The sequence below is a fragment of the Squalius cephalus genome (assembly GCF_949319135.1).
Source record: "Squalius cephalus genome assembly, chromosome: 7".
NCBI classification, from domain to species: Eukaryota; Metazoa; Chordata; class Actinopteri; order Cypriniformes; family Leuciscidae; genus Squalius; species Squalius cephalus.
In genome coordinates this window covers 28,204,059-28,230,033 of record NC_137128.1, presented here as the reverse complement: position 1 = coordinate 28,230,033, position 25,975 = coordinate 28,204,059, and the positions used below count along the sequence as shown (strand labels likewise).

Below are 25,975 nucleotides of genomic sequence, written 5' to 3'. Positions count from 1 at the left end.
CAAATTTTAGTTCAACAGAACAAAGAAACTCATATAGGTTTGGAACCGCATAGGGGTGAGTAAATCATGATTTTTGTGTAAACTATTACTTTAAGTCACATCCCCTCTTAAGTCCTGCCTACTTATGGTCAGGTGACGATTTCAAGATGGCCGCGCCCTTCAGTTTGGAGGCGTGACGTTATCTGGACGTGATTCATTTTGTTACAACACTGTCTTAACGGTAAAACTGCTTGTCACGCATGCTGAATTCCATTGAAGCTCTTCGTTGAAGCCGGTAATAATGGACAAGGACAGTCTGATTCTGTAAGTTAATGATGAATGAATGCTGATTGGAGTAGTTGGATGATTACTCTATATGTATTGTTATAGGGCCAGAGCTCACTGACATGATAAAAATAACATTTAAGTTAAGAATTATTTACATCCGTCCTGTTACAAAAGCAGAAGACGTTTTTACAGGGCTTCAAGAAGTAAGTTAGCTACTGTCAGAGAAGCTGCATGTTAAGCAGTTACGTTTTGAAAACATATTTTCTTGATATGTGGAAAATGTGTACAGTTCAAAGTGTCAACCATTAAAGTAAAAATAACCAATAATAATGGCACTCCGAAATGTCGTTCTTTAAATCACAATAGAGGGATAATAAAGTGAATAATGCTCAAACAGCATTTTATGTCAGTATTGAATATGCAATAATTAATAGTTATAGAGGGTATTATTATCAAATCATTAATATTTAATGAATTATTTTGTTCATTCACACTCTACTGTCTTCTTTATGTTATTAGTTTATGAAGTTATTATTATCATCACATTGTTACTTTCTATTGATCAAAGATACAAAAACATGAAGCAGCAACTATGTAAAGGTATGCTATTTAATGTCCCTTTTGACCAATTTAATGTGCCCTTGCTGAATTAAAGTATTAATTTCTTCAAAAATTGTAACGGTAGTGTATATCTGCATGACTGTGTAATGTGGATGACAGGGTGTGTTTTGTGCAGCGCAAATGCTTATCAATCTGTGAAGAATTAGGAAACCGTTAGGCCCCTGATCTCAGAAGCCCTTATCTACTCTGTTCACTTGCTGCTTAAAACATCTGTGAAACCTGATCATCAGGACCTGAGGGAGGGGACTCAAACGATACATGAATTCAGATTTGAAGATTTGAAGAAAAGTAATGTTGTGAATTAAATATTGACATATTTTGTTTTTGCTGCTTTCCATCCCAGCCCCAAAAGCTTTCCAGAGCTGAAGAATGACACATTCCTAAGAGCTGCGCGAGGAGAGGAGATTGAGCACATTCCAGTGTGGTGTATGAGACAGGCTGGCCGCTATCTGCCAGGTATGTATCGGTGCTGATGAGCACCTCCACTGCTACATGCTGTCATTTCTCATGAAGTTATTCTTTTCATCCTTTATTATCTGTTTTACAGAGTTCAGGGAATTTAGGGCAGGGAAAGATTTCTTTGAGACATGCCGTTCCCCTGAAGATTGCTGTGAGCTTACACTACAGGTTAACACCACTGAGCACCTTCTTACCTGCTTCCTTCTTATATTTGTAGCATATTGAGTTTTAACACTCTCAATTATCTGTTTTCAGCCACTCCGACGATTCCCATTTGATGCTGCTATCATCTTCTCTGACATCTTGGTGGTCCCTCAGGTCATTGACACATAATTTGACCTCTAACTTACCTAATTAACATTGTGTGCATGTCTTTTCATATTTGAAATGTGTATGAGCAGGCCATGGGAATGGAGGTTCAGATGAGTCCAGGAAAAGGCCCCATATTCCCAGAACCACTGAAGGAGCCTGAAGATCTGCAGAGACTGAAGACTAAAGTGGACGTGTCGTCTGAACTCGACTACGTTTTTAAAGCCATCACACTGACGCGACACAAAATAGAGGGAAAAGTTCCTCTCATTGGCTTCACTGGAGCTCCGGTGAGAAAAACAAGCAACGATCCTCACATAACTAGAGATACTCCTTTAAAAAGAACACAATGGCCTCAATCGTCATCTGTTCTGTCTTCTATGAATGCCAGTGGACTCTAATGTCCTACATGATTGAAGGAGGAGGCTCTGTGACACACTCGAAGGCTAAACGCTGGCTCTACAGGTACCCAGAGGCCAGCCACAAACTACTGAGCCAGCTAACAGATGTCATCGTGGAGTATCTTCTTGGGCAGGTGAAAGCTGGAGCTCAGGTGAGAGAAAGAGTGAGATGATATGAAGCCATTTAAAATTCTGTAGCACTATTTTGTTTTTACAGACAGAATGTATTTTAAACAGTTGTCACTAAATGTCTTTCCTTTAGGCTCTGCAGGTTTTCGAGTCTCATACTGGTTGTTTGGGCCCAGTGGAGTTTAAAGAGTTTTCTCTGCCATATCTGAGAGACATTGCTCGCCGTGTTAAGGACAAGATCAAAGATTCTGGTTTAGACAATGTGCCTATGGTGAGTAGAGTTTATCTTTTGAGCTTGAGCACTGTATTTAGTTTTTTACTAAGATTTTTTTTAAATTAACTTTTATTTGAAGCTTTATTAACGTAAATTTTTTATTACCGTCTTTCTCCACTCTTGCAAATATTTTTGTAATGCATTATAATAACTTTTAATTAATAAGTAGCTGATGTCTTTCAAAAAAGGAAAACAACAACATCCCAAGAAGTTAGTACCATGAGAAGTGCTGCAATGCCATTTTTTCGAGCGAAATGAATAGTGAAAGAAGAAGGTATTATTATTTCAATTATAAGAGAATATTATATTATATTATATTATTATAAAATAACAGTGGTTAATGTTCATTTGAATTGTTACATACCATCAAATTTTTGTTTTTGAAAGAAGTTTCTTAGGGTAGGTTCACACAGAATGTGTTTTTCCTATTAAAAATGTAAGACGCAGTTCAGTGGAACAAAAAAGGTCTAGAGATACAATTTTTTTTAAAAGTTGAACTTCTTTTAACTCGAGCCCCGCGTTTTTAGAATGCCTCATCATCATGCATGAGATGCTGCAAAAGACGCGAGCGCACAGCAAAGATTGAAAAAGAAAGTAAATACTTGTGGGTCTCGACTGGACCATAGTAGCACAGTCAAATGTGTTTTTCCATTCCACTGGGCCATTTTCTCATTGTTTTTAAATGTAAACACGCTCTAGACAGACTTATTTTACCGTTGCGCTCGCGTCTTTTGCAGCATCTCGTGCATGACGCTTAAAGGTGCATTGTGTAACATTTAGGAGGATCTGTTGACAGAAATACAATATCATATACATAACTATGTTTTCAGTAGTGTATAAAGGCCTTACTTAATTAACCGTTATGTTTTTATTACCTAAGGGTACGTTTACACGACAACGATGTGCTTAAAACCGAGAGAGTTTTCCGCTTACAGACGACACCATTGTCAAAACGATCCCCATTCACACAGATTCGCGAAAATGACTAAAAACCCTGTATTCTGTGGCCAGGCCATTAGATGGCGATGAAACACTATAGACTGAACACGGTATACGCATGTGCATGATGTCATCATCTTCAGAGATTGCGTTTTTGTTGTTTACACGGAGGCCGTTTTCAAAAACTTTGAATCCCGTTTTTAAAAGCTTGCGTTTTCAGGCACCCAAAACCGCGTTGTCATGTAAACGAAACAGCCAAAACGCATAAAAAGTTTTACGTTTTTAGTTGAAAGCGGTGTCGTGTAAACAGCCCCTAAAGAATGAGCCATTTCTATCGCCATACACTGCGGGTCCCCTTACATTGAAATGCACTGACATGTTTCTACAGTAGCCCTAAACGGACAAATGCGTTTCGTCGCTATGTTGTTCTTTGTGCAAAGAAGCTAGCTAAAGTCAGCGAATAAAACACTGACACAATGATGAACAAGTAACAATAATATTCGCAATAACATATCGATTTACTGAATAATTAAGTAAACCTAATTTCTTCATTTATCTTTGTAAAGAAACCTCATTGCTTTGCTACTCTCTGCTGTCTCAGACGCAGAGCCGGCCCTCCCTATACACGAACTCCGCCACCACTAGGGGGCCCCCAAACTATGGTCCGACCATAGACCCTGACCGTGACCTGTAACTCAACGTACATTCACATCACATGTTAACGCAGCGATAGAGTTACTTACGGGACACGCAATCTAATTTGTGTTTGATTGTGCAAATACTGTCAAATACACACAGGGTTTACATATAGTTGGTTATGTCTAAAGTGAAAGTGATCAGTTGCGTCTGTCACTTTGTTAGAAGCGCGACAGCAGCCTATAGTATACATGGATAGTTAAAGGGATAGTTCACCCAAAAATGAAAATTCTGTCATTATTTACTCACTCTCCATGTATCAATTTCTTTCTTCTGCTGAGCACAAAATAGGATATTTTGAAGAATCTGGGTAACCAAACAGTTGCTGGTCCCCATTGACTTCCATATAGGAAAAAAAATATACTATGGAAATCAATGGGGTCCATCAACTGTTTGGTTACACACATTCGTCAAAATATCTTCTTTTGTGTTCAGCAGAAGAAAGAAATTGATACATGGAGAGTGAGTAAATAATGACAGAATTTTCATAATGGTAATACATTTATTATTGTTGTCTTGTTACAAGTCCATATGATCTGTTCATTTTATGTCTTATTTAAGTATTTAATTTAATATTGTCCATTTTGTAATTATTATTTGTTTTAATATAAGAAGATACTGTTTATATAAAGTTGTTGTTTTTTTTTATCTTTTGTTTTTTTACCAAAAGCAATTAAAGTGGTTAACTAGTTTACAGTAAATGCATTGTTTGCTGGTTTATTTAGTACACCGCATTGAGTATACCACTTAGTACTGTAAGACTTTGAATATTAAAGTGCAAATTTAGACCTGGCCACTCTTGTTTTGCTAAAATTTGAAACCGTAGAAGGGTAAAAACATTCCAGGCAGAAATATTGATGTGAGCAACACAGCTACAACTAATAAAATTGATAATGGGTGTGTTTTGTAGTCTGTGAATAATCAAGCACAGACAATAGTCAGTCATATTGGTGGCACTATGGGCCCCCAAATAAAATTCTACTTAGGGCCCCTTAAAGGTTTGGGCAACAACATATTTTCCTGTCGGCCACCGTAACTTCTCTTGGTTGCAATTCGCAACCTCACCACTAGATGCCGCTAAATATTACACAGTGCACCTTTTAAAAATTGTGAAATATATTTACAATTTAAAATGTATAAAATCACATAATGTTTATATATTTTAGAGTATATATTCGTGTTTGAATGAATATTAAAATGATGTGTTAAGTGTTATGTAATGTTATTATATAGTGCTAAAATTTTCTTTTTGAGCACGAGTATGCAGACTAATCCACACTTGTAATAACATCATTTGCCACTAGTAGTCAGTATCAGGTCAGGTTTTGTTACAGGTCACAAAGAGTCCCAAAGAGAGTCTTCTTTCATGATCCATTGCGCCCTCTGTAACTTCTGTCTTTTCTGTTTCATTTGCAGATTGTTTTTGCTAAAGATGGTCATTATGGACTTGAGGACCTCTCTGAGTCTGGTTATGAAGTCGTGGGTCTCGACTGGACCATAGATCCATGTTCAGCACGGTCAGTCACAGAGATGTGATGTTTTCTGATTTCTGATTCAGAAGTGTTCAGACTCTTAAGCAGTTCTCGAGCAGTTTTCAAGATCCTATACTGTAATTTTGTTCCTTGATGGTTTTATTTCAAAGCACTGAAACTTTTTTATTTAATTTTTTTTGGCCTCTTCTCAGACAGATTTGCTTCAGATTGATGGCAATTTATTTGGTGACAATCCTTTTTCTTTTTTTGTTCTCTAGAACTTTAAAAAAAGATTGTCTTTCCCTTTATGTATTCGCACCATCCATCCATTGTTTTTATAAGAATAAATAAGAACAAGATACCCTCCAGTCTTACAACATGATGCCACTACCACCTTCACAATGGAGCTGTGGGCAGTGTTATTAACATTTCACTTTGAGTTTTGGCTAAAAGCTTTTGGTCTTCATAAAACATCTCGCCATGAAATATTTTTCCACATTGCAAATTAATCTGTAATGGTTTTGGCCAAACTCCAAAAAAGTGCATCCAAACACATGGATGTTTTTTTTTTCTTTTGGATAAAGAGCTCTTTACACTTTTATGTTGAAATTTTCTTGTCTTGTTTTTTATATTAGTTGTTTTATGCTTCATATGTAGAGGTCAGTTGTAAGACAGCTGTGTCCTCATTACATTTGCATTCGTTTTTTTTATCTGTATAAACTGAACACTTCAGTTTCTACACTTGTATAAACAGAATCACAGCCAACCAGATGTCAGTTTGGGATTTCTAATCTAGTAAAATTAAAGGCTTTGGTAGAGTCTGAATACTTATGCAGGACAAGCAACTTATTCTCTGTTATTGCTGTTTCAATACATTTTAAAATAATAGTAGAGTCGCCTACAAATGGAATTATATAGATACTATCTTAAACAAATCAAATAATTCCTTTTCCACAAAAGTATTAAGCAGCACAACTGTTTTCAACTGTTAATAATATGAAATATTTCTTGAGCACCAACCAGCATATTAGAATGATTTCTGAAGGATCATGTGACCCTGAAGACTGAAGTAATGGCTACTAAAAATACATCATAGTAATACATTTTTTTCAAAACCCCAAAAAGTATTTTCAATCCCAAACATTTGAATGGTAGTGTATATAATCTTGTTTGTGTTTCTCAGTGTCAGGACTGGAGGAAAAGTTAGTTTGCAAGGCAACATGGATCCCTGCGCTCTATATTCCACAAAGGTGAGGACATGAATGTCGAAAAAACACGAAAGTCTAGGCTATATAGTGCTTTGTGTTTGAAAAGCAATGCTTCAGTTCTGGTTAGAGAGGCCATTTTGTTTTTACAAATTGAGGCCCTGCTGGAAATATGAGCCTTAAGAACAGCTGTTTTCCACACAGAGCCATCTCTGGCTTTCATTGCTCATTCATTACAAGCATGGCTTTCATAGCATTGTCTTGACGCCTCCCAATTATAAAAAAAAAATAATTCCCACCATCATTTCAGAAGTTATAGGGGTGTGACTCCCCAGCCTATTTGAAAAACATTAGCTCAAAGATTTTGACAGAGGATAAATTCTTATGTATGATATCCAACCTAAACACTTCTCTTTATGTGTGATCAGGAGCGCATATCAGAGATTGTAAAGAGGATGTTGGAGGGCTTTGGCACCAAGGGCTACATCGCTAATCTGGGTCATGGCCTGTACCCTGATATGGATCCAGAAAATGTGGGCGCGTTCGTGGAGGCCGTACACACCCACTCTCGCCAACTCCTCAACCGCAAATAAGACGTTACTCTCCTATCAGAACACCTGAAGCCGATGAGAAACAACAACTGTTGGGGTTAAGCGCTCACTGTAGCATCAGATGTGTTCTAGGATGAATCTCACAAAACCTGTCAAAAAATCCATTTGTATTTTACTCTAAAATCAAAAGAGAAAAATAATACAGCAATACCATAGTGTGCATTTGTTTGCCGTAAAACGAATCTTCAAGACAATTTCAAGCATTACAGTTATGAGAATTGGGGATAAAATATGCCTAGTTGTCATGAAAATAATGTCACAATGCAAAATATCTTAATTTTACTGAAATGTAGGCTTCGTTTTCTTTATGCAAAATCTTAATATATATTTTTTTTCTAATGATTTTGTGGGGAAGTGTGACCCAGATATTTCTTGACAGAGATTTGCATAAAAGGCTGGGCTTGATCATTTCAATTATTATGTAGGCCGTCTTTCTATTTTACCTACATTTTATAATAGCTCCACACCAATCCATCCAATCTTTAATATAATTTTTTAGCTAGATTAATGTGCTTTCATCAGAGTCGATGCACTGTACTCTGGAGAATGTGGAATAAGTGAAGGAGGATGGAATCTGATTATGTCTGAAGTGCTGTATAGGTTTGTTTTTAATGCAGTGCCATAGTAACATCTGGACTGAGACTGTCTTCACTGGAATAGTGACTGACACTAATGAACCACTAAGAATGTGTGTACATTTCAATGGATGTTTTATAAGAAGTGAAATAAAGAGTATTCCTCCTTTTAAGACAAACATCCCTCAGGGGAATTTCTCTGAGCTGAATGTCACATACCTAAATCATATGATTTTCTATTCCCTTTGTTTTGCAGGAGTGTTTCGGTGAGGGGTTTACCCCCTTGATCTATGATTACTGTCTCTCTTACTGCCTTTCACATTTAGTAATAGAAATGTTAATCCCAGAGGATGTAATACCAAATGACGAATAAGCACAAATCCTTAAATCCAGTTGTTTTTGTTTTTGGGAAGGTGGGAGTGGGATTCCCCAGCAACACATCACATGACGCGTCGTACGCAAGATGTTTTTGAAGAACCCTGAACTTCAAAACAAGGATTTATTGGAATTAAGCATGTTTTCAATCATGTTAGTGCTTTCTGAACCCCATTTGTGTGTATGAAAATGCATAATTTTGATACAGGATTTCAAATCCGTTATTTGTTAGCATAGCAAAAATGATATCTAATTCATTTTCGGTCAAAGTTGTTTACTGTCTGTTTTAAAAGTGACCACAGACTGTAAATTGAAACAACATGATGGATGTTGTCCCTCACTCGCTTACGGTCATTTAGTTAGAAATGGTGGCAGCTGCACCGCTGGTGTGTGTTGTTGTCAATGCAGGATAAGTCTGGCCTTGATTGTGTGTTAGGTGCTGTAAGCCCTGCTGAAAGAAGAAACGTCCTGTAATCAATTTGCTGATTAGTGTTGTTGGATTTTTAAGCCCCTGCCGGCTCGCCACTAGTGTGTCCATGGAGCACAGCTGTGATTGGGGGGGCTGGGCCCGTTTCCTAGTGAGGCACAAGAACATACACACGTGCACACACTTATTCTGTGATACCTCAAGGGGCTCCTGGCATTATTTTTAATTGCAACAATGAATCTATTAAAAAAAAAAAGCTGAATTCCTCAAGGGCTCCTTTAAGGTGCCACAAGGGGGATGAAAGTGGGGGTTTGGGCTCAATTTCTCAGCAAATCAGCAGGCCTGAAAATCCAATATGTTCCTGAAGACAGCAGGCTGTACATCATTTGTCAGGTCCTTGCTCTATCACTGCTTTATCAGATGGGAGGGTTTTGGGGGGCTTGGTTCAAGATTGATTTGAAATTTTGGGGAAGAGAGATAGAGGTCTTCAAGTTGGTGTCAGTTCGGTGGAGTCACATCTTGTAAAATCGATTGGTTATTCTCACCATTCAGCATGTATGCTCATTAATATTAAGTTTTTTCTTTGGGTTAGATTTAGTGTTGCGGTGGAGTTTGGCATTTGGTGGGGTTGGAGGTGGGGGCGGGTTAGGCGATTGTCAGCTCTGGTCTCACTTGAGACTGCTGGCCTGGCACTGCTGTCAAATATGACTATAGAATTAGATACTGAATTTAATACTGAAGATATAGAATTTAATACCGCAGATGGAAGTATTAAAGACTTTTGATTGGACATCTTACCTCCACTCCGGTATTGCAGGATCATACTACTCGTACGCAAGCATGAGCCCGCCCACACGCTTTTCTGATTGGTTGTGCTCTGTGATTGTTTTGTCACGTTTTGTAGCTAGAACACATTGTGTCCAGTAAGGACACAGTATCCACAATAAGGTTGGGTCTGTAAACAGTTAATAGCTGCAATAGCTGACATAGAATAACAACAAACAATCCTTTGCTTTTGGTTAATGTTAATTTCTAAATATATAAATGCACGTTAATAAAGAATTTAAGTAACTTGCATCTTAAGTTAAAGTAAGAAGCAAAAGCACAAACTTTTGCACTTCTCTGAGCCATGCATCGTAATGACGCTTTGTTCCCCCGTGAATCAGTGATTTGAGCAAATTGCTTGAGTGAATGATTCAATGACTCGCTAAAAAAGATTTGTTGCCACCGACCGATGTATAAAATTGTTACTGAAAACCACTATCACACAGACTGACAGTCTGTATGTAATGTGCAAACAAAGAAGTGGAGTGATTCAATCAGTGAAAAGTCGGACTATACATTAGCGTTCAGCTAAACAAATTCGAGGAACGCGCTATTGCATTTTGATCTTTAATTCTGTTCATCTCAAAATGTTCTTCCATAATCCACTCCAGCTCTCCATTCCCGCTTAACCCACACCACCTCCCACCTAAAAAAAAAAAGTCCCAAGCTGCCCCACCCCTCCTCACCCAGTCTTCCGACACCCCAATTACAGAGGGATTCTGGGAAAATCAGAGCAGCAGAACAAAGCTCTGCAAATCAGCTCCCTGAAGAACACAATATGTGATTACGCTGACAGCAGAACCTGCCATGCAGGGTGCAAAGGACAAAGCTTCCTCTCACTGCACAAACCTGCCCAGAAGCACAACAGTTCTCAGAGTTGCCTGACAGGCTTGTGTGCTCCATGACTGCGTTTAGACGTCCTCTTTCTGATGATGGGTTGGGTTCTAATTAAAGAAAAGCCTCTGTAACATTGTTACACGGACAAACAATGCTTGTTTTCCCCCACCAATCCCAACACCTACTCCTCGCTCCAAATATGACAGCCTCAGCCTGCGCTGGAAGCTCAGAACAAGGTGGGAAAGCCAATTACTCGTCTCTCTTTTTCCTGGCGTGTCACTTCTGTTAAATCACTGAGCTAAGGAAATGCCTTCTCTTTGCAGCGTGTCTAACAGAGCCAAACCCATCCATATTTCAGCCAGTAGCACAGCCATGCTTGACAAACACTTACTCAGTGGTCCTCACAGGAGCAGAGCGCTGCATCGGGTCCAAGACACAATGAAGAGCAGCAGCTGTGGGGGACCCTGATGGATGGTACAGTTTGTATAAGCAGGCCCAAAGAGCATTGTTCCTGTCGACTGCATCTCTAACACAGTCAATCACTCTGACACAAGGTTTTCCTGCAGTTTATTGTGGTTTTAGTCACAGAGTTTCTAAAGAGGAGACTGGAGATATAGAGAGCTGGAGATATAGTCTGGACATCATGTGTCGAGGCATCAAGAATTTTTTTTTTACAACTGCAGTGATTTTTCATTGACATAACATTAACATACACACCTAACCTAAAAAGTTGACAGAATAAACAAAAGCTTTTGTAAGCATTTAGTCTTTCTCTTGTGGATAAAAAAAATTGTCCCCTTCACATACACTACCGCACAATGATTTGAGGTCAGTAAGATTAAGAAATGATAAAGTCTCAAGGCTGCATTTAATTGATCAATAAAACTGAAATATTTAAAATGTTTTCTATTTTAATACAATTTAAAATGTAATTTATTCCCGTGATGGCAAAGCTGAATTTTCAGCATCACACTTCAGAAATCATTTTAATATGCTGATTTGCTGCTCAAGAAACATTTCTTATTATCAATGTTGAAAACCGCTCTGCTGCGTAATCTCCTTTGTGGAAACTTTCAAGATTCATTGAAGTTCAAAAGAACAGCATTGATTTGAATTTTGTTATAAGAAGTTAAATGCCTTTACTGTCACTTTTACTTTCTTTTCAAACCATCAGTTGAGCACGAATGCAGTGGCTTTGGTCATCTTTAGATAACAAATGGACCCTTTTCACATTTCCGGGTTTATTAGAAGGGGAAGCCGTCATAATTGGGTAAAATTCTATAGTAGTGAACGGGAGACAACAGCAAACATAATTTTTGTATTCCTATTTGCTCCAATATCAAAATTAAGAATCCATGGTACCGTTTCCCCAACTTCCCAAAAGAGGGAAAAATAAGAGTGATCTCACACAGATTTACTACCAATGTAATAGAATTATAAAAAAAAATTTTTTTTTTTTTTTTAATGAAAATATGCAATGATTTGCAATGTTGATTACTGGAAAAGCATCACCACAGTCTATGAAAAAGGTCCATCACAATTTATTTGCACAGTAAATGCTACTATTGCAATAGTTTCATAATAATAGATCATTGTGGTATTTCTGGACCGTGACAAACTAAAGGCTACGGACTTTTTTTTATTTCTGATATATCCTAAATACCCGTTTCAAGATGAAAAAAAATAAATATAGAAATAAAATTTTCACTTCATAAGGAGCCAAGATTACAGTAGCTGTATATCATGTCACATTGAAATAGGCAAAGACGTGTTTCACACTTTATTCATAGAAAAGCACTGAAATTCAACACAAATCATATAAAATGGTAGTAGCATTACATAAATAGTAATAAATTTTTGTTTATAGACATTAGCTCAAGAGGTTGCACAAACAAAAAGTGTTGATGAACTATACTTTTGTGGCAACAAATACTGGATACCTTTTTATAATTCAGTAGCACAAAGAGGCGACAAACACTTTCCCTTAAATTAAAACGAAACAAAATCAAACAGTAGATGAACTAGTGAACAATCTCTACCAGCGATTATTTTTTTCCTTCTAAACTCTAGGGACAGATCAAAACACTGGTACAGTTAACACATACAGGACACTTAAGAGTATGGAAGAGAGAAATCAAAAGCCAGAGGAGGTTATTCTCTTTTTGAGATGCCATTGGACCAACTAGTTAGCTACAGAAAATGCTCGTTTTTTTAACCTTTTTCTTTTCTTTTCTTTTTTTTATGTAGTTTTTCTTTTTTTAATCAAACAGGCAGCACTATTATCATTCTGCAAATGTGTTGGGAAAAAAAAAAAAAATCCTAATCTGTGAGCTTCCTCTCAGGTCCATCCACTGAGCTCCCTGACAGAGCAGGTTGAGGAGCAAAGGCTGCATAATGTGACTAACACCTTGTGGTTTGAGTATGCCACAGCTGAGGCAACTAGTATGAAGTTTTAAACAAACTCTATGAACGAAAAAAAACAAAAATTGAAACCAGCAAACTACTTAAATGAAAGTGACCAACCTTAACCAACAACATTTAGAAATCTCCTCAAGATTTAGCCATTAATGGAGCATCTATCAAGGTCTCAATTAGGCAATAGTAAGACGCAACCTCAAAACAGGCCTTGTTGCCCTCAAAAAGCCCCAATACAAGATAATCACGACCCTAAAGTACGTTGACCATGTCGAAGCGAAGGAGAATAGAATGCCAGATGCCCTTCTTCCTTGTTTGGGCCAGTTGAAGGTTTAGGTCCATTTTCTCTATGCTGTACTCCACTGACATTAGCAACACAATGTCCTGAAACACGTGCAGTGCTTTCAGAAGACTATAAGGCTTCAAAGTAAAGAGTTGTATGTAGATCAAAGGCAAAATCCATCCAAACTTGAAGCTCGTGCAGATTACTTTACTTACAGATACAAATGGTTGAATTTCGGGAGAGCGCCCCCACCCCCGAGCCAAACAAGGAGAAAAGTCGGAGGAGGATCAGGGGGGAAGAGGGCAAATCATGAAGTGGTTCTGCATAGTCTGTTCATAAACGTTTGTCCTCTCCTTTCTTCTTATTCTTTACATGCTTCTTCTTGCAAAAAGGTATTACAAAAACAAAATAGGATACAAATAAAACAGTAAATCAGAAATGAACACAGGAGCACCTGAGAAATGTTTCTGAAGTCTTTCCTCTTACGGTCATCACATTCCCAGCCCAACAAATTCAAGTATCCGAAAAGAAAAACATACAGTCATCATAAATAATTATAACTTTACAATTTTTTGAATTGACACTTTCATATTTACAATATCTTAAATGCTTATGCTACTATTTTTTTCTGTTTTGTTTCTTTAAGTGATTCCCTGAGAACGGAGTTGAGCATATCTTTTCTTGTTTCCTCTCTTCTCGTTTTCCTTCAGATGGAAGCCGCAGAGTGCATTCTAAGTGTTCGGATCCACTGGGGCACTTGTGGAGGGCGGAGGTCATGGAATGTGGAAGATATTACAGTTTAAAGCCAGCTAATTTCTTATTCTGCCAATACAACCATTTTTGTCAAATGCATCTATACAATTCACCTAATTTTTACACAGCAAGTAATTGCGTATCCGAATGCGTCGTGTAGGGGATGGAATTTAATGAAGTGCTAGTACATATATATTATTACTGCTACTCAATCTCACACAAGTCTTTTTGTTTCTGCTTCTGTTTTTGTTTTTCCACTGAGGTAACAGAGAAACATATATGGCTGATATTGATGGGTAAATATCTCGGTTTTGTTCAAATTCAGTAAGACCAGGAAACAGCATGGAAGGATTGAGCACACAGGTATTCTTTTAGGTCGTTGTCTTTCCTGCACTGAATTTTCGAACAGAGATTAAGATGAGCCGATAGTAACAAACACAGGAGAGAGGGGAGGGCTCATGTCTTGTGGCTCGCTTGAGTTGTGGTTGGGAGGTTCGACAGAGTTGCAGTTTAAGTTTGAGGTGATGTGATGTGCCTGTCTCACTCTTAAAATCAGGCCTTTTCCAGAGAGAGTTAAAGCTGATCCGTAAAATACGATCGAGGTATGCTGATAACACTGTATGCGAGTGTTTCAGGAATGACCGTTTTGATTGAAGTGTTCAAGCCCCTTTCCAAAACCAACCAAACGCCTCCCCACGCTCAATTTACCACATAATCATTTGGTTTCTCTTTATGTGCCACTTTTACATTTTTATCACAATATCTTGATTAAACAAAATCAAGAATGTGCCAAAACAAAAACATAAATGGTCATAATTACAGTTGTTCTTCTCCCCTCCACAGGTTCGACCTGGTAGAATAACTTGGTGAACAGGAAATGTTCACAATAAAAAAAACAAAAAAAAACAAGACGAAACAGATCAAAACAAATGGATAAAATTGAAAAATTCACCAAAGATGACCAAAAAAGGAAGAATAAAATAATGCCTTAAATAAATGAAGAATGAAAGAAGAAAGAGTTTCCCGCAGTCAGGCGAGGTTCAACCGAAACGTTCCCGTACCAACATCATGAGTTTCTTCTTGCCCTTATAGATTTGTTTGAGGTTGTCTATAAACTGGGCGAACTGAATGTGGCCATCTTGGGCCAATAGGAAGGTCTCGCGTGCCTTACTGAGAAACTCAATGAACTCTCCATAGTGGCGCGGGCTGATGTGCGTGAGGCGGGAGTGGGTGGTGTTGATGTAGGCGCTGATGGTGGCGTCCAGTAGCTGTCTCAAAGGGGCTTTGTCAGTGCTCATAAGCTTGCCCGAGTTACGTCTGCCAGGAATGCCGGCCAGGCCGGGGGCCGTCATGGTGCAGCGTCGCAGAATGTCCGAGAGCACCGTGGCGCAATGAACGCTTTTAACCACCAGGGGGATGATGGCGGCCAGCTCGTTCTTGCCCAGCGAGTGGCTGAGAGCGCAAGCCCACAGCACGTCGTTGATGGCCGGATGCGTGTCTTGGTTGTAGGCCAGGTTCAAATGGGTCATGGCGAGAGACGCCAGTTTGAAGGCTCGAAGGGGGTAGCCGCGGTGCTCCATGTAGCGGGCGATGGTGAAGAGCTGAGAGTAGGTCATGCCTGTGGAGGCAGCGTCAATGACTATCTGGTAAGCCGTCTCGAAGGCGATGTGGTCCTTCTCGCAAAGGGTTAGGGCGGACAGGGCACAGTTTTGGGGATCCTTCATGGCGCACTGCAGGGCCAGGGTGCGAGCGCAGCTGGCGAGTTCCTCCCGCTGTGGGTAGTCGAGGCTCAGGCGCAGGATGGTGTTGTGGGACATCACTGTGGCTGCCACTATGCTGGTTGCCTCGGTGGGGGTGAAGAGAGTGTACCAGCTTTGCAATATGCTGACCAATGCTCTTAACCCTGCAATGAGACAAAAGAACCAATCAGGGGCCGTATTCACAAAGCATTTTATGTTATCACTAGGAGTACTCCTAAATCGCACTAAAAGATTTTAGCTAGGAGTTTTCTCTTAAAAGTTATTCACAACGCCTTTCAGACCTACTCTTAGTAAAGAAAAATGACAACTCCTAAACTAAGAGTGAGTCTTCGTTGCTATGGATGAAGTCATTACTCATGCACGAGCTTGACTGAAGTGACCACCTTGATTGGCTGATGATTGTAACGGGGGAATGATTCCAAACACCTCCCCTACGATGATGAGTGACAGGTGACAGGTCTGAGAATGCGTGCGCTACACAAGTAGTGCGAAGGATGGAAGATGATAAATAACTGAATAAATAGCCTAAATGAATAAAGAGTAAGGCAAAACAAATAGCCTAGTAGCCTAATGAAACATATGGATTCATGCAATATCTTTGCAACATTATTGAATGAATCGGTCACTATATGCCTCTGCCTACGTTTGCAAAGAGAAGAACATTTTAATTTGATTCACAATGAAACGTTACAGTTAGTTTACATGCAATGAGTAGCCTAGTTTTGGTTGTTGTTGGTGGCGTTATTGCATCCCTAGTTATGCCTACAATGCAGAATTGTTCCCTCGCGATTGGAAGCTCCTGTAGCCGCCGCATACGCATTTCAAAACATCGCAACGTGAAATGCCACAAAAAGCGGTTTGTGAAGGTCTTAGTGAGTTAGGAGTCCTCTCGACTTCTTTTAAGCTGTCCCAGACTTAGGTGCTACTTTTAGGGCTAAAATTCTTCGTGAATTACTCTTAGTCAAAAAAATTAGGAGTCCTAAAGTTACGAGTGACACGCCATTTATTTTTAGGAGTTGCTCCTAAATTCGCCAGTTAGGAGCTACTTTTAGCCTTAAAATTCTTTGTGAATACGGCCCCAGAACAGATAAAACGTTTGCCTTGGTTCTACCTGCATTTAGAAACCACATGATAAACATATCATCATTTTCAGTGAAGCAATTAGCTGATTTTGCATAGTACTGCAGTTTAAATACATTGCAACAACCTAGGTCTGTTAGTTCGATTTAGCCAAAATGGGACGGATAAGATTTCCGTCAGAATAAAGCATTTACATGACATTTTAAAAAGACAAAACTATTAACGTGCATGTCAGTGTCTTGAATGAAATCCTTGTTAATTTAAACATCAAAATCAGAGTGTTGCTTGATACAGACCGACTTCAGTAGCACATGTGACTAGCCAGCGAACCATCTCCCTCCGCCTCCAGTTGAGTGTGGAAAGGGTCATCCTCATCACCTGCAGAGAAATATCATATCGCATTAGACACACAAAGATGCAGAACAGTGCACTGGAACAAATACACAATGAGTACATTTACATGTACATCAAAACACACCTACCAGAAATAAAACCAGCATATAAAACCAGACTATAAAAGAAAACAGTAGTCTTTGCGCTACTGTTCAAAAGCTTGGGGTCAGTACGATTTCATCAGTACGAACACTACAACAAGGTTACATTAAATTGATCAAAAGTGACAGTAAAGACATGCATGTTACAAAATATTTCTATTATTTCATATAAATGCTGTTCTTTTGACCTTTTTAATTTATCAAAGAATCCTGATTTTTTTTTTCATTTTCACAAAAATAGCAGCACAGCTGTTTTCAACATTGATAATAATAGGAAATATTTTTTGAGCAGCAAATCATCATATTAGAATGATTTCTGAAGGATCATATAACACTGAAACTTTGCCATGTCAGGAATAAATTACATTTTTAAATATTTAATACCTTTTCACAATATTATTTTTAACTATTTTTTTTAACAAATAAATGCAGCTTTGGTGAGCATAAGAGACTTCTTTCTAAAAAATAATATTACCAACCACCAATTTTTTGAATGACAGTGTACATAATATGCTCGTCTGTTTACACTGGACATCTCGTGTAAACATCAGAAAAGGGTCAAAAACGTTTTATATGCAGAGAGAAATTTAAGGTAATGGGGAAAAAAACAACTATGTGGGCTCATTGGATGTCCAATAAAATAATGTTTTAGGATGACTTTACATGTTGGCATAGTTGGTCTAAGATCAAGAATGTAATCAGACTCAATAATGAACTAAATCAAACAAGACATTACATAAGGATCCATTTAGATTTACCTGGAGGCCAAGCTCCAGCGCTACATTGAGCAGAGTGATGTCAGGAGGGTTATCTGCCGGAGTGGCGATCTTGAATGCATCCTGAGCCAATTTGAAGATGAGGGAAGAGGAGTGGATGTGCTTCTGAATGGCCTCCAAAACAGTCCGCAATCTCAACATGTCACCTAAGACACAAAACAGACTTCTCTTAGCTAAACATGGGCACAGCACATAAAAGTTTGTTTAAAGTGAATCTCACGTGACTCGTCGTGAGTGATCGTGTGTAGCACTCACCCTTAGCGGCAGTAAGCATGGTGGAGGCAAGTTCACACTGCTGAGACTCCAGATGGCCCAACGTGAACCAGCGTGGGTATCTGCTGGGCACTATGGAGATGCCGTGGTGAGGGTGCCCTACGTCACCTGAGGGAGCTGTGGACTCCAGCACTGGAAGCCTGCAGTAAACATGTTTATACTGGATTATTCACATAGCCTATAACAAGACCAATATATAAGCTCAACAACCTTTTTTCATCAATTTTCTGTTGCGATTCACTGATTTCTACAGCCTTGTACTCTGTATTCTGATAATCATGTCTGAGTAAACCAAGTGCTACTTCCACACATACCAGTACTCATGTTTCTGCTAGCTCTGTCTGAATGCAAGTAATTAGAAATAGCGCTCTATGCTCTGCTACTCCTGTCTGAGTGAACACTACACTAGCTCAGACTCACAGAAGGTGCGCAGAGGGAGCAGTGCTATTGATTGTGTATTAGTGAGGATTGTGATGAGCTAGACTCAGATAATGATGCCTTGGTGCAGATATACAGTAATAAGGTCCCATAAAGACTTTATATGGCTGGAGCTAGAGTGTAAGTCACGCACAATGTGGAGATTCAATCTAATTTAAGGAACTGTGCTCCATAATTAAAGGTGAAAACAATGCACACATTTAAAATGCACAGTAAAAACATGAGAAAAAACATTCTTTGGCAAGTTGCAGCATGATTGACTACATTTGCTACTTGGAGGAGGGACATTCTCGTCCTAGAACTGGACAAAATGATAGGATAAAAATCTGTGTAATTAAGCATGAGTCGTCAATATTTCTAGTCTGTTTTGCCACAAGAGAAAGACTGTATGGTCGCCTGCAAAAAAGCGGTCACTAAATGTTGACTCAAGAGAAACCCCCCTGATGCCGATCTGTTTTCATACATTGTCAGTCAAATATTTGGTCAAGAAAAATGCCAGGATGTCCTTCGGAAAAAAAGAGAAGGGGTGTAACCCCGGCATCCTGGCCAAATTTGCCCATTGGCCCCTGTCCATCATGGCCTCCTAATCATCCCCATATGTAATGATTGGCTTCATCACTCTGTCTCCTCTCCACCATAATGCTGGTGTGTAGTGGGCGTTCTGGCACAATATGGCTGCCGTTGCATCATCCAGGTGGATGCTGCACATTGGTGGTGGTTGAGGAGATTCCCCCCCTTCTATATAAAGCGCTTTGAGTACCCAGAAAAGCGCTATATAAATGTAACAAATTATTATTATTATTATTATTATTATTATTATTATTATTATTATTATATGCACCATGGAAAAAATGACCCTCTCCCTTCGGTAACAGAAGGACAAAGGGGAAAAGTACTGAAGGAAATGGGATTGTTACATATAAAAAACAAATAACTAGTAGACATTTAGAACTGTACCACAATTTCTACTTATATCACAGTTGCTGACTCCTTGTAAGACCTCATGTAACGTTATCGTTAATGTTTCTGTTCTTTCTTCCTTCTTGATGTGTCAAAAAAGGAAAAACTGTTGTTGTTTTTTTTAATCAAGTGGTGTCTTAAGTGGTGACGCTACGTCTTACTATTTGATGCGGATGTGTATTGATGTGAATTCATGTGAATTAATGTGAGACCGTAAACGCTGTGGGATGCGAGACAATTTTTGGAAGAAATTCCAACAGTAAAGTAAAAAATTTAATTGAATTGAATTCTCACCTCATTGCACGAAGGCCCAGTTTATACGCCAAGTCGGTGTCATGCGGCAGGAGAGCGGTGAACAGGTACTTGGCAAATGTGTGCATGGGAACGCTCTCCCTGTGGATGACCTCCCCCAGACCACTGAAGGGACCACCTGTACATATATATATATATATATAGAGAGAGAGAGAGAGAGAGAGAGAGAACATAAAAAATTAGCTGTCCATCTTATCAGATTGCAGGGTTGAGTCAGGCTTGATGGACAGGAGGCTGGTGAGTCAGTGAGGGCATGCACAGCAAGTGAGAGAGAAATCTGAGTCGAGCGTATCGCTGGGACGGCTGGGGAGGGCGATGAGAAGGCAAACAGGCGGCAAGGCCTCATGGGCTTTGACAGAGTCTGTCCTCCCTAGTAGCAGCGCAGATGTCTGCTCTAAGGTTACACCGCATGTCAGTGGGAGGCTCAGATGCAGGGTGGCCTGTTTTGGGGAAGGGAGTTGGGGACACTGCAGAGGCCAGCCTGCAGATCTTTTTACAGGCATAGCACTTCCTCTCTTTCTCTCTCTCTCACACACACACACACACACATTATATATATATATATATATATATATTTTTTTTTTTTTTTTTTCTTCAAACTAGAGATGGGGAGGAGGAAAAGATAAAAGTAGACAGAGATCCACATGGGGGAAAAAGGTTGTGGGAAAAGCAAGAGAACAGTGAGGGGAGGAAACAGCTCCACACAGGGAGGATAGTGCCTATGGGGTGATGACAAGAGAGAAAGGTTGAAAAGTGGACGTAATATTGAGAACAAAGAGAGTTTGTACCTTCTAAAAGGAGGATAGCTTGTTTGCGGAGTGTCTGCACCAATACGTCATCCAGCTCCATCTCCTGCAGCTTGGCTACAATCTGCTCCTCATTTCGGCACACCTTGTCCTGGGCGTACAGCCCCTCGGGCATCAGCCGCTGCTGCCCCATACCCATCAGCGCCACCTCTAGCGCCAGCGCCAGGTATGACTCTCCTCCGTCAGGACATCCCCAGACTGGTACATGCTGGTACACTGGAGGCTTGGGCTCACCAGAATCTATTAGGTAACAAAGTAGTGTTTGTTAAATGTTAATTTACAGCTTTTTACAAATGTTCTGTTTGATTGACAAAATCATTAAAAAAAAAAAAAAATAATAATTAATCATTTTTTTATGTTTTTTAGCAAATATTGCATTGCATAGCTAAAGGTAAGGCAAGTATATATACACTACCATTCAAAAGTTTGGTGTCAGTAAGACTTTTTAAATGTTTTTGAATGAAGTCTTTGCTCGCCAAGGCTGTATTTATTTGATCAATAATAGTGAAAACCATAATATTGTGAAATATTATTACAATATAATATAACAATATAAAAGTGTCACTTTTTAATCAATTTAATGAATCTTTGCTGAATAAAATAATTTCTTTAAAAAATATATATTCTTACTGACCCCAAACTTATATAAAACACCACAAACTAAGGCATCTATATAAATGTCAGATGATGTTTGCATGAAAGCTGAGAAAAAAAAACACCATCTGTTTGGTAAGAATTTAGACCCTCAACACCAGCTCACTTAAATCCCCCTTGCAATTTATACTGTTGGTCAATCCTGTTTGTACAGTAGGCAGCGGACAGGGATCAATGGGTTCACCATCATCTGGCTACAATGTAAAACAAAATCTCTACTGGTATTTCACAATCATAATAAAAAACCCATACAAAACAACTTAACCAAGCTATGGTGTCCTATCCTGATTTGGTTTTGGGTTTACAGTAAATTGCCAAAGAAGTAAAGCAGAGAGATTAGAGAGAGCATTGTTTTGGCTTTCCACACTGCTGTGGCCGCCGCTGCAGCTGCTGTTGCTGCTCCTGCTAAGCTAAGATCCTGACCTTCGGACATTCTGATTGGTTAAAACCGAGAGTCCGCCCCCATCCCAGCACATGCCAGATGTTTCCAACTGTGCAACAGAGTCAAACAAAGAGCTATGCTCTCTAACACATATACAAACATACAGTGTAATACACAACAGACACAAACACACCCCAACACAACCGCTACAGTGCCATGGCCAAAAGGGGAGTGTTACAATAGGACAAGCGCACAGATATGAACAAACTCTCCCAAGTCACAGTACCATTTGCCAGTATTATTCAGGGACACAATGCCTCTCTGTGGGTTCCTCATTACAGGAATACAATGGTCGACACTTTCCATTGGCCTGAGCTGGGAGGGATGTATGGAATGCAAATGCTGATTGATTTTATACGTTTTACACCACTGAGTGGATAGAATGACCTTTCTGATACAATAGCACCCCTTAACACTGCACAAAAAAGGAGGGGAATTGTAAAGAGCGAGGAGATGGGGCTCCAGCAGACTGAATGAAGCTCTCAAAGACACAGGCCAGTTGCTGAGCGGGGAACCGAATAATGCCCAAGGCGTCTCAGAGAGTTGTAAAAGGACAGAAGCCCGATGACAGCATATAATTGTGTACCTCCAGTATCCATGGTATTGTCATCCTCCACTCGACACGTCTCCGTGAGGGTGGCGAAAAGGCAGCCAATAGGGTCAAGGGGGTGGCCCACCCAGCCCTCCAGATTGGTGGTGTTGGTCATTCCCCTCTGCAGCAGTTCTGAGGACAGAACCAGAAATATTTACTTGCATTGGGAACATATGAATATGTCAATGCTTAAATTACAATCAAAACATGCACTTTTCAATTTTAACGGTGCACATGGCTGTTTCTAAAGTTACCCTGAGCAAAGTTAAAAGAAGTTGCAGAAGTTCTGAAATAAACTGAACTAGTTTTCGTTTGATGCGTCTACAAATACGTTGAAATGGTTATTCTTAAAAGGATAAGGCTTGTGATTAAGCAGTAATAAATAAAAAATTGTGAGCACTTGGAGTTAGGCCACACATTATGCAAATCAGAACAATGTGTTACCTTTCTTCTGATGCTTGTATATGTCTAATTGCCGTTGCTGTTGGAGCCGGAGGGTGTTGATTATTGCAACAGCCAGTCGCAAGGCTTCTCTGGGGTAACCATGGGAACGCAGAGCATCCACCCTGGCGCAGGCTGTAGGCACGTGATCTGGAACAAGTCACATGACATGGTATGAACATGGTGGGGCTCCTCTCAGATGGGGCAGTTTCTCAGATTTCAAGTTACATGTTTCAGACCAAATCTTAATGGAAACTGCTTATTTTAGTTCCTGGATCATACAGAAGTGAAATCAGACAGATAACGACAAAGCAGAAAGGGTCTTACTGGGAGCGAAGTTTCCTCTCAGACTCTCCGTTTCTCACCAAGAACGAGAACTATAACGATGACTATATTAGTATCCACACCAATGCACGAAAACTGAATTGAAGTCCGCTGCTTTCAATTCTCAAGCTCAGGTGGATTCTGAACTGCTGTCACTGTTTTTATCATTCATCAGCTGGAAAATTGATTCCAACGATATCGTTATTCTGTGTAATTATCGTTATAGCTGTAATTCTAATAGAATTAGAGCAATTATTAAAATTTCATAGTTATTGTCCTTGGTGTGAACAGGCCTTTGTTCAAGTGTCTGATTTAGGAAAAACTCGCCCACTAGAGATCCCCGAACTGACTGGCTTCTCAGTACAGAATCAACACGGTCAAACATAGCTTGAAATGGCTGAGAAGAATGTAAATACGTACCCAACCACAGTGGTAGACCCTGGGGGTTGAAGAGCAGGCTCTCTCCCTCTCTCTGGTAGGCTGGGGACATGTAGAAATCACTACTGATGATTCTCTGCAAGTGACTATCCTGCCAGTGCAGGTCACAGGCCTCCATTGCTCTTGTGAACACCGTTCTTCTAGGCCGGGCCAGTGAGTCTACACAGAGTAAAATACGGTTATGTGAGCAACAGACATCGCGATAAGTGGATAATTTCAGGTTTGGATCAACTGAAACTCTCAGTTGGATCAACTCTCCACCTATAGCTGGTGTGTGGTGAGCGCACTGGCGCCGTTGTACTGTGGCTGCCGACGCATCATCCAAGTGGATGCTGCACACTGGTGATGGTTGAGGAGAGATTCCCTGATTTGATTGTAAATCGCTTTGGGTGTACAGTAGTACATATGAAAGCGCTATATAAAATGCCTAGAGAAAAAAAAGAAAAAAAACCTGAAGGGAAGCTTACCCTGAGCCAGGTTGCTCTGTGGCAGAGCGTTGGTGATGTTGGGCAGCTCGCTGCCGTAATTGCCATCCTCTAGAGGGCAGATGTCCATGTCTCCCCATTTTTTCAGCTGTCTCAGCCAGCCGTTCTTCTCTTCGCTCTTACAGTGCGGGTTCAGCACGATACACACCCACAGCGCACCTGCAAACCCACAGTGCACAGACATCTTTAGAACTGAAGTGTAGCTTATAAAAGAGTGAGAAACTAAAAAGGTAAAATGAGCATAAAAGGATAAAGAGAGAAAAAGGAGGTTGTATTGAATTTTAGGTTGCCACTTTTCCCATTTTTATGCACCATTTAAAACCAGTTTAGTCTTATGATTAGTTACTTAATGTGAAATGGAAAATCAGCGCATTTAATGGAAGAGGTTCTAGCGCATCAATGTCAAATACTGGTACTGAGGAGCGTATGAAATTTGGCATGTGTAGGGTTGTCTGGTGTGCTCGTGTAACTGGTGGGGTTGTGCGATGCCTTTTTGTATCTAGGTAACAGATGGCTGGTCTGCATCTTTTTCCACTGCTGTCATGTACACACAGCTCTTATTGGCCGAATTGCTGTGCTCCGGCCAATCAACACGGCTGTCAACTGAAGCACAGAACTGTCTTGGTCTTGGACATTAATTAGACGCTCATATTGTGCCTGCTCTTGAAAATCAAAATGCACAGTCATCTCGGCAGGTGCGTCTTGTTTACAGCTACAACCGTTTTGGAGGAAGAGGAAGCCAGAGATGCAGCTCTTAAATGAGCCTCTTCAGGATGTGCTCTCATCAACCTCTTTAAATGGCCCGATCAATAAGAGGCAGCTTTAAAACCCATTGATCCTGGCCCTTTCATGACATCCCGATAGAGGCAGGCGGCCAGTCCTGTGTATGCGCTGCAGACTAAGTCAGTCGTGCACTGATCCACTTGCCCTGACTGAACTGCTGCAGGTCAGACGGTGCACATGGACAAATGTGCTTAAGGCTAAGGATATTGAACCAAGGAGAAGAGGAGTAAGTATAATGATTAAGATTAAATTCTGAAGAACTACAGAAGAGGAATGAGGATGTATGTTAATGTTGGCCTTTTGTATACTGTGCTGTGCTGCTCAGAAAAACATGATTTAGCTTAGTAGGATTCCTTCCCGAATACGTTGTTGATAAAGAAACCACATCCTACTAAACGGCAATAAGCTAAACCTTGCAATTAACCCTAGCATTAAACATCCTAAAATCAGTGGTTATTTTGACTGGTTGATAAGAATGTTCCTGGACAAGCAAGGATGATGATCGAGAAATGTGCCCAACGGGTTAAGCAGACAAAACTCACCCAGCTCGTCCCAGAGTTGTCGGCACTTGTCGGTCATTCCTGTGCCCTGTTGTCGCCATAGAGATAGACGAGGGTCAGCCATGAACTGCTCTGTGATGAGCGTGAGCATCCGTGCCCCGTTTGAGTCGCGCATCCTCAGCATTTCCCTCACCTGCACAACACACAAAAATCTTGGTTTAAGTGCCTCATGCATCAAGTATAGGACTAATACACACCTGTGTCTAACACAAATCAGCATCATATTTTGAAGAACAAAGCAAGTAATTTGTACATAAAGCATATTTTATATAAACAGAAAAAAATGTTTAGCTGAAAGGACTATGAGATCAGAACGCTTGTGTTTGAGCACTATATTCAGCATCAATATCAAAAGTTGAAGTGCAGTTCTTCAAATAGCAGACAGGTAAAGCAATGAACTGCACTGGCTATTGAAAATAAGAGGCAGCTTGACATTTAATTAAAATACATTGATTTAAATGGGCCTCCTAGGATTGCATGGGCC

The 25,975-nt window shown here is 39.8% G+C and overlaps 2 protein-coding genes across 2 annotated transcripts in view; one reads left to right on the top strand and one right to left on the bottom strand.

Annotated features, from left to right (window-relative positions):
- The first annotated feature begins 124 nt into the window (after positions 1-124).
- Positions 125-8,343, top strand: urod (uroporphyrinogen decarboxylase). The gene is made up of 10 exons (XM_079877113.1): positions 125-303; positions 1,232-1,344; positions 1,436-1,515; positions 1,603-1,665; positions 1,749-1,946; positions 2,048-2,209; positions 2,320-2,457; positions 5,512-5,612; positions 6,751-6,817; positions 7,201-8,343. Exons 1-10 carry the CDS (start codon positions 281-283, stop codon positions 7,363-7,365), a joined length of 1,110 nt encoding a protein of 369 aa, XP_079733239.1. The 5' UTR covers positions 125-280; the 3' UTR covers positions 7,366-8,343.
- Positions 8,344-12,121: 3,778 nt separating this feature from the next.
- The window catches only part of zswim5 (zinc finger, SWIM-type containing 5), a 46,248-nt gene continuing 32,394 nt past the window's right edge, over positions 12,122-25,975 (bottom strand). Inside the window, exons 4-14 of the mRNA XM_079877027.1 lie at positions 25,474-25,624; positions 24,131-24,307; positions 23,646-23,822; positions 22,905-23,051; positions 22,455-22,592; positions 20,755-21,012; positions 19,949-20,084; positions 18,239-18,396; positions 17,966-18,129; positions 17,010-17,091; positions 12,122-15,776 (exon numbers count right to left, since the gene is read on the bottom strand). Of these exons, the coding sequence (XP_079733153.1) occupies positions 14,914-15,776; positions 17,010-17,091; positions 17,966-18,129; positions 18,239-18,396; positions 19,949-20,084; positions 20,755-21,012; positions 22,455-22,592; positions 22,905-23,051; positions 23,646-23,822; positions 24,131-24,307; positions 25,474-25,624 (2,451 nt within the window). The 3' untranslated portion in view covers positions 12,122-14,913. The remainder of the gene's footprint in view (positions 15,777-17,009; positions 17,092-17,965; positions 18,130-18,238; positions 18,397-19,948; positions 20,085-20,754; positions 21,013-22,454; positions 22,593-22,904; positions 23,052-23,645; positions 23,823-24,130; positions 24,308-25,473; positions 25,625-25,975) is intronic.

Coding starts and splice junctions, on each gene's coding strand:
- urod (XM_079877113.1), top strand. CDS start 281: ATGGACAAGGACAGTCTGATTCT. Junction 304..1,231: donor GACAAGGACAGTCTGATTCT/GTAAGTTAATGA, acceptor TTTCCATCCCAG/CCCCAAAAGCTTTCCAGAGC. Junction 6,818..7,200: donor GCGCTCTATATTCCACAAAG/GTGAGGACATGA, acceptor ATGTGTGATCAG/GAGCGCATATCAGAGATTGT.